Source organism: Egretta garzetta, unplaced genomic scaffold (assembly GCF_000687185.1).
Source record: "Egretta garzetta isolate BGI_Z169 unplaced genomic scaffold, ASM68718v1 scaffold333, whole genome shotgun sequence".
Lineage (NCBI taxonomy): Eukaryota > Metazoa > Chordata > Aves > Pelecaniformes > Ardeidae > Egretta > Egretta garzetta.
Genome location: NW_009259179.1, coordinates 816836 through 825621, shown reverse-complemented (window position 1 = coordinate 825621; position 8786 = coordinate 816836). Strand labels below are relative to the sequence as shown.

Sequence of the window (8786 nt, the reverse complement as noted above, 5' to 3'; positions counted from 1 at the left end):
CCCCAGCAGCCGGGGAGGCAAAAGCACCAGGGACGAACGCTTCAAAGGTCAGGTAGTGACCAAAGTCCTCTGACAGCCACCAGCATTATGAATTTCTCCCACACGCTCTCCCACCCGTGTGCCTTGCCCCTGACCTGGAAGGACCCCACACTCCCAAATCCAACCCAACCCCGGTGGTGACGGTCATGTTCTTGCTGACACATTAACTGGGGAAGCTAAACACCCGAGCTGCTCCAGCTTGAAGAGCTGGACTGGAGTCACACCCCACGTCCCCCTGGCAGCAAGCTGGACATAGGGACCACCAGTGGTCAGCCCCTTGCGCCCAACTGCAGTGGGGACCACAGATATCCGCACAGGACAGCCAAGGGCCAAAAGCCTCTCCATGCTCCGGCAGTCAGCATAAGCCAGGCATGGGAGAACCCAGAAACGGGACAGCCCAGACTTTAAGAGCTTTGCAGAGCGGCATGAATCACCCCTGAGTACACAAAAGCACCGCTTGTGCCTGTTCCCTTGGTGATGCCCACTGCCGCCAGCAGAGCAGAGCTGGAGACTGACCTGGGAGAAATAAGCAACCGATTGTCTCAGCACAAGCCATGCCGAGTTCCCGGTACGTGGTTTGTACACAAACAGGCGGCTGCTTCAGCCTCCACAAGCCGTGGAGCCGCTTTACCACTGCAGGCCAACAGCCAAGGTGATGCTATCCCACTGGTGAGGCTCGCAGCCCAGCTGCCATCTCCTCTCTCCACTGGCACACAAGGCCACCCCACCAGAACCCACCTTCTCCAGGTGATGAGCAGAGCCAGGACTCAGCCAGCGAATGTCCTTCACAAACTGCCAGTAATCCTTCTGTCTGCAGCAGACCTGCCCAGGACAGGCGCAGTTAGACACCACTACCCAAGTCCCAGATAAATGACAACATCCCCTGTTAGCCCCATGCTACCATGAGCGGAGAGCCCCCAACCCTGATAAGATGGACGAGAAAATAGACAGAGGAAGAGCTTTAGAAAGGAGAAGCAATGCAAGCATATAACACAGGTTTGTAGATCAAGGGATCAAGTCAAAAAATACTGGCTTGATGTAGATAAGTTGTCTCCTGCCTCTGCCATGGTGACCTCTCAGTTGTGGTCAGCCCACAAGTGACCAGACAACAGAAGTCCAAGCTTCTCTTCTTCCACCAGGTAAGATCCCAGTCCTTCATACCATGGAGACAGAAGTCTTGGGACAGGGACAGGATGTGGCACCGAAGGGCTCACATCCCTGCTGCAGCGCAATAAGGGTCCTAAAGGCCAACCGCTGGGTCTGCCAAGTTCAAGGTTGACCAAGTTCCCACTTCACTGTTCCCCTTCCTACTGGAGCAGGACCTGGAGCAAAGTACTGATGCCTCAGCACTGCAGAGTCAGACCTCAGTGAGGGGACACAAAGGACAACATGGAAACACATCCCAGCAAAACCAGCAACCATTGCTGTCTTCTGATGCAAGCCACCGACGAGGACACCAGCTTGGCTCAGCACCCCAGGAAAGAAATTAGGCGTTGCATTTCTACCAGCTCTTTGCTGTCGTTTGCCTCAGCTTTATTCAGAAAATGAGTTATTTTGTTCTTATTTATTCTTTCCGTTAAAGAGGAACTGCAGCAGAGTTGCTGTTTTCCTCACCACCCTATCAGGTGTAAGCACAGCCCCAAAATGTCTCTTTTCACCAAAAGGCTGATTATTTTTTCTTCCATCTCTATTTCCTCTTTCACAAGTGTCATAGGAATGGGTTCTGTTTTGTGGTTTATTTGGTTTGTTTTTTTAAGACTAGAGAACTAATACGGCAATTTTAGTCCTCTAGATTGAATTGGGGTTTTCTGAACAAATAAGTAAAATTCACTCAAAAGTTTAAATACCTCTTACCCTTGTTCTCTTAACATGTACATATGGATATTTTCACTTTTTTAAAACTTATTTCCAGTTGTAGGAAAAGGAAGTAAAAGGAAGTGTTTTGCTGGAGCAACTATGAGAAAACTGCTGTTAGGAACCTGTATTTTTATGGGCCTCCCTTTGCAGCTCTTACAGCTTGATTGGTGTCATACGTGCCCAAGCAGGGGAGACATTTCTAAGTAAGACCTGCCTTTGCCTATAGTAAAAGCACTGCGGAAGGCAACACGCCGTCCTGCTTTGCGGGTCTGGCATGAACTGTTACCAATAGACAGACGAATATAAATAATTTAAATCTCACTTCCTGAAGCCTATTAACAGCACATCTATCAGGAGGGAGCCCTGGGCTCCTCACATGTGAAAGGTAGCTTCTAGAAAGTGACTACTGCAACAGCTTCTCTCTCTGTGGACCTCCCAAAGGTGCCTGGCCCACACCACTGGGGACTAATGGGAACAGAGCAGCACCACAAGGAGTGCTGATGGCAGCTAATACATCCAGGGATCAAAGCACCCTGCTGGGATGAGCTGCCAGCCTGGCTCTTTCCAGAGGCTTATTAGCTCAGGCGCAGCATTGCATAGGTGCGGTTTTCCTGCTCCTGGACCCAGCTGGCACGTGCAAGCTGCCTGGGGCTCCTCTGCATGGCTCGCTCTCTTCTCTGCATCTCTCTCTGGGTGGCAGAGCCGCAGATTGGAAGCCTGCCCCCAGGCATGCCCTGCAGAATTGCTTCAACTTCCCATTGTAAATGAGTTGTGGTCATAATTGCAAGCTGAAGGGGAGATCTTCGGCCTCTGTACACAAGTGGGAAGGAGAAATTCTCCCAGATAGCCATGGAAGGAGGAAAGTCTGGGTGAGCAAATACAAGGCGTGACGAGAGCCTGGAAAGAGAGATCCCATTCACGTAGAGCGCAGATTTGGCTGCCAGCTCCTGTTATTAACACAGCTAACCAGAAACAGTAAAGATGCAAGGTTTCTCTTGCCAGACCTCACTGGGGAGTTGTCCAAGTGCAGACGATACGGGGCTGACTCATTGCAAAGGCAGCTTTATCGCTTGGCTGCAGCAGAAAGAAAAGAGAGAGGGGCTGGCCTCAGTGCAGGGGGCACAGGTACTTAGAAAAATCATGTTGAAGGTGGATGAGATAGAAAGAACACACACCCAGATCCCTCTGACGACCACAGCACTTGCCAGGCAAGCTCAGTCCCTGCTTTGATCATTTCCCACACTGCTACAAGCGTTGTACCCACTCCATGCTACGAGCACTGAAGCAAGCTGCAGGCAGACAGGACTGTCCCACCTACCCATGACAGGCACCGAAGCTGCTACAGACAGACAGCAGTGCTGGCAGGACAGAGCCCTACCTTGTCGTGGATGAGCCCGTGGTAGAGGATGCTGTGCATGTCTCTGCAGAGCCGTTCCAAGCCGCCATACTTGGACCAGACGTTCGGGTTGCTGGTGGACACCAAGCCTTCCACTGTGGTCTTCAGGTTTCCTAGCAGCTTCCAGTGCTCCTTCCTGCAAAGGAACACAGCAAGTTGCATCAGATATAGAGCAAGAGTTGCTTCACAACAGGACCACGGTATTGCACTCTCTCCAAGGAGACTCCGGTCAGGCTGAAACCTGTGGTGGTCCAGAAGCTAGCAACGGTGAGCTAAAGGAATTTACACCTCCTTGTGGCCTCCCCTGCATGGTTTGTGGACAACAGGCCCTATCATAAGGATGCTTGTGATGACTGGTAGCCACCACCGATGTGGTCTCAGGGGACAGCCATAACAAAGACTGATGGCTCCTGCAATTTCTTACTTGTTTAGTATGGGCCAACAAAGCTAGAGGACATCTCTCCAGCCAGCCTCTTGCTTGCTTCACTCACACGCTCTATCAGAGACTGTTTAGAGCAGCAGCACATTGGGAGTACAGCACTTGTAAGGCAATGGCACAATGTCCACCACATCTAGCAGACACGGGTCATGCTGCACCTGCATTTACAGAGAGCGGCACTCCCTGAGCAATGCGCACCGCATGGACCGCTCCAGCATTGCCAGGATGCAGAATTGCTCTGCTCCAAGTTTGGTAACTCTTCAGTTGCATCTCCACTTGTACAGCTGCTCTCTGGCCCCAGAGCTGCTGTAGGTGCAAGTTGACTTTCTTGCAAAAGCGATCATCATGTTCTGGACAGAGATTAGCAAACTGCAAACTGCAGTTGTACTCTGGAGCTTGCACAGCATTTCTCATCGATATCAACCCCCTCAGCTGCCCTGCGCACAGCAAGGAATCACCATTATCTGCCATGAAGCGGGAGTGACGGTGCAGAGAGGTAACTTTGGATGATTGGGATCCCCCGCAAGCCATTTGACAGTGTTGCCAGAGGAAGAGCAGCTGTCAGAAACATGCATTCAGATAGGAGCCACTCTCTCGGAAGCAACAGGAATGTGGCAATGTATATTTGGGGGTGTAAATGCCAAAAAAATGTGCCCCTGTGGGGTTTGTAATGAAGGCACTGGGGGCGACAGCTTGGAATGAAAGTGCAACCTTTCAACTGGCAAGAAACAAGCCAGTGTTTCAGCCGTTAAACCCTCTCACTGCCCAAAACAAATCAGATTTCCAAAGCAAAAGAAAAAAAAAAAAAAAGAGAAATAAATTTTAAATAAACGACATTATTTAAAACTGCTCTCATTTTCATCCTTATGGATGAAAGTGTGGGCTGCACACCTCTTGCTGCACAGAGAAGGACACTGAGAAATAACATAATCCTGGTATTTAAAACTATGTTTTTCTCGACAATATTCTCTTTTTGCGACTTGTTTGTTATTGCAAAACTGATCAAGTGAACGAGCAGATCATCAAATATTGGCTCTACTTCAAGCTCCTCATCTAATCCCTTCACAAGATCGCCCCAGCAAAACCTCACCACCTTCAGTTAAGTTAAACCATGCAGAAGCCAACCCATTCCTCCAGCAAAGCCTGTCACCCTGACAGCACAGGAGCTCTAAAACAGAGCTGCAATGCATAAAGAAGTATGTATGTTTATGATGTACTTAGACCAACAAGCACAGTCAGGGCTTGTCTCAGGAGAAACTGAAGAAGACAGCATGGGTATAAATCAAAAGCAGCTTCCTGAAGGAGAGCTGACTCAGGGAGACACAGAAAAGTGATCCAGCCATTCTTCTGGATTTATGGGCTTTTCTCATCCCTGCCCTGAGGGACACAGATGCTCTTTGGCTGGGGACCGTGATGCCATTCTGGGCATCCGTGGACATCCATGGGTATCTCTGGATGCCCAGAGTGGCATCTCCAGTCCCCAGTCAAAAAGCATCTCCAACCACAGAGCCCAAAAGTCCACCAGCTCCTCCCCAAGATATTTCTAACAGTCAGATTTAGGAAACGCAAGTGAAAGCTCAGAGACACTGCTGATCTTCCAAGGCAGTGAGTCAGGGAAACTCCCTGTTATTTCATGCTATAAAAAGCAGGCGATGCACACCAGGACGTGGGGGTAGGACACGCAGAGTCGTGCATTACCGAATGACCTATCTCATTAAAGGAGTTGTGCACCTCCCCAGAGGTAGGAAACCAGGATCCAACAGACTGGAGTCACAGCTCCCTCCTAGCACAAGGAGACTAAGGTTAAGCAATCCTCAAACAAAATAACCTCAAAATGTTAAAACATTGAGCTCAGAAGCACATAGGGAACAAGCAGCGCAATGAAAGCACCTCTGCAGAGGTGATTCAGAAGCTACCAAAAGTGAATTAAATCCCTGTAAGACAGTAAGGATCCCATGGGACTTGTTGGCCCAAAGCGGTTCACAAGCTGCACGCACAAGACCCTACTGATACCCCAAACTCAGGTGTTTCTGGGCTGGAACAGGGTGCATGCTGCAAAGCATACAGTAACACCAGGTTGAAGAAACAAAGACCTGTATAGTTGGCTGCAGGTGGCAGGGACATCGAAAGACAGTGCAGCTTGAACGGGACTCATGGGTTAACCCTGAATTAGCGGCAGGGTTTGCTCCCCTCCCATTGAGCCTGAGCTGCCAGAAGGGATGGCAAAGGCCTGGGTCCCAGCTACCCTCAAGTTCCCCATTTTAGCAGGTGTTCAGAGCAATATTGAGAAATCTGCTTTTCCTGAATAAATTTTCCTTTGCTAGTTGCTAAAGAAAGCGTGACATGGGGTAAGGCCAATTCAGATCACGTCATGAAAACACCCCAAGTTACAAGAAGGGCAAAGTGAGCAACACACCCCAGAGAGGTCACAGTACACAAGCAGAGCTTCCTCTGCAAGAACCACATGCGCTTCTGCTTTCCTGCTCTAGGGGAACCTGGTCCCCCCGCCAGAAGAGCTGAGGGTGTTTGCAGGGGGCCACGGCTGGTGGAGCACCAGTGAGACCTCAGCCGCATCCCTCTCCTTCTTTAAAGACGACCTCTGATCCAGCCTCCAATTTTAGCCACCAGGTCCATAAACTTGGGAGCTGGATTTCTTTGCTTTACCGCCACAAACTCTATTGTCAGGCACAGCGACATCAAACCACCATCAAGAACTGATCCAAATATAACTGAACCTTTTGCACTGGAGTGATAAAAGACAGAATGCAGCCTTGGAGCAAGAAATGGCTTAACGCCGCTGCTGCTGACAACGTTGGGGAAATGCTGCGTGCTCACCCAAGGCTTTCTCAGCCCATCCACGCCAGCAAGGGTAGGAACTTCTCTTGGTCCAAAGTCAGCAAAGGTGACGCACAGCAGAGGCAGGGAGCCATGCTGCTGACTCAGGTGTTCTTCTTTGTTTAAAATGAAACTAATCCCCAGTTACTTTCTAAAACAGAATCACACAGGTAGCTTGTATTCAAAAAAAAAAAAATTAAGCTTGTCTTTCTTGCAAACAACATCTGTTTCGTGTCTGCCTGTGCTCTGCAGGAGGCATCTAGCGATGGCTGCTTGAACTGTCCTCTCTCTACCTGGAGAAGCCTCTCAATCCTTCTTAGCACACTAAAAAGGTTGAGCTGAGGATGCTGAAGTTGTGGAGGGACTTCCTCCAGATCTCCAAGGCCATTCCCATGCCAGCTGCCAATTCCATCTGCAGATTCCGAAGGCGCCGCCGCACACAGCCTGCTCCTGCCTCTCTGTCCCCCGGTCTCCCAGACAACCAGCAGCCCCCTTCCGCGGGCTCCCCCGCCTGCTCCTCAGGCAGGCTCGGCACTGCTGGGAAATGGGATTAAAAGAAAAGGCAGGCTTCGTGCAATTCATCTGCAGCTGGCGGGCCACCCCTGCCCTGTCCAGGTGGTGAAAGCCAAGCAGGCTGGCTGGGAAACCGAAATGCAGGGCTGCTTGCACTGGTGCTAAAAGCTTGCGCCGGTATAAAACCGGGGGCACAACCACAAAAGGCTCCCACAGTAAATGCAGCCCAGACCTGCTGCTCACCAGAGCACTCCTGCTCTGCACTGGCAAAGGATGGGGGAAGAAAATAGGGATTAAAGGTGGTTTTTAGCCTTCTCCCAGCATGGCAAATAGTTTTTCTTGCTCATCCTAGTGAAGCCTCCCACGGGCAGATGACCACAACCTGTGGACTGGGGATAGTGTCCCTCGGGCTTCGATCTGCACAGGATCTGCTGCGACAAGCAAGCAGGCAGCCAGAGGCAGCGACACGCAGAGCAGACCCCCACCACACCCACCTCCCTGGGACCAGCCGCTCACCTTCCTCCATCCCTCCCAGCACCGCGTTCCCCCTAGGGACCCTCTCCTCTGGCCCTGCTGTCCCTGGGCCTCTCTGGCACTGGAGCCAAAGGCAGCAGCTCTTTGCTAGCCCGCATGGCTGACCAACGGCCCCTCTGCTCCCCTGGGGGTGCCGCGTCCCTCACATCACTCCAAGGCACAAAGAAGCTTGCTCTCTGCCCGGCAGAACAAGGGCACCAACCTTCCTGCTGTGCCTTGATGGACATCGCCACTACAGCCCCTGCTCCCTGATGCATTTCAGACCTGCTGCTCAGGAGGAGAGACAGCACAAGATCCTCATTTTCCTCTCCTCTCCCAGCAGAAGAATGGATTTCAGCAAAATAACTTCTGCTTCTGCGTTTCCCATGATCCACGGGAAGATGGATCCAGTGACCTCTATCCTATCGCTGTCAGTCACGGCCACAATCTATAGTGAAATGGCACCTCACCGGGAATTAAAACGCTAAACCATTTGCACAAAGGACAAGGAGGCTGTGTAAGGCCCATGCCAGGATCCTCCCCAGCGCAGCAGTGACAGCCAGGAGAACAAGAAGCCCCCCTCGTGTGCCAGTGCTGGAGGGGACGATGCCCTCCTCATCCCTGCGGGAGTGCTGGAGGTGGCACCACATCAGCCCTATCAGTCACACCATGGTAGAGTCTGGGAGTGCAGGACCTGCACTTGCAAAGGCAAGAAATGATGATTCTGGAAAGAAAAAGAAGCGATTGCAGGCAATTTGCTTTGCGTCTCTGAACCTGCTGGGTCTGAAGCATCAGCCAAAGAGGGAGTGCAGCTCGAACCGTGCGAATCAAAAGGCACCCCAAAGCTGCGCTATAGCTTTAAAAGCACCGGTAGCATTTTTCCGGGCTGATATTGCCAGCAGAAATAGCGCAGCTAGCTGAGCCCCTCAGATAAGGAACGCTTCTCTCCCATATCAAGTGTCAGCTGCTCCCTCCTCCCCAGCCAGCACTCCCGTCTCCATCCAACAGCCACCCGGTGCTTGTGAGCACCAGGGCAAAACCGAACGAAGCACAAAGCGAAGGCTGAAGACATTGCAAAAACCTGAAGGAAAACAGGATTCATCATCAAAACAGCTCCAGGGAACAGCCTCTGCCGCGGTTACAAACGCTAACGTGAAAAACCCGTGCCTAAAGCATAAACGAAGCCCACGCAGG

General features: G+C 51.2%; 1 protein-coding gene across 4 annotated transcripts in view; it reads right to left on the bottom strand.

Annotated features, from left to right (window-relative positions):
- The window catches only part of RUBCN (rubicon autophagy regulator), a 24674-nt gene extending 20820 nt beyond the window's left edge, over window positions 1-3854 (bottom strand). For 2 of the 4 annotated variants that reach the window (XM_009635607.2, XM_035891215.1), the window contains exons 1-3: window positions 3834-3854; window positions 3275-3428; window positions 778-861 (exon numbers count right to left, since the gene is read on the bottom strand). In XM_009635607.2, the coding sequence (XP_009633902.1) occupies window positions 778-861; window positions 3275-3313 (123 nt within the window). In that variant the 5' untranslated portion in view covers window positions 3314-3428; window positions 3834-3854. Of the gene's footprint in view, window positions 1-777; window positions 862-1200; window positions 1467-3274; window positions 3429-3833 lie in introns of those variants that run through there. The other 2 variants (XM_035891213.1, XM_035891214.1) reach the window with 2 other exon arrangements.
- Between the last annotated feature and the right edge of the window lie 4932 nt (window positions 3855-8786).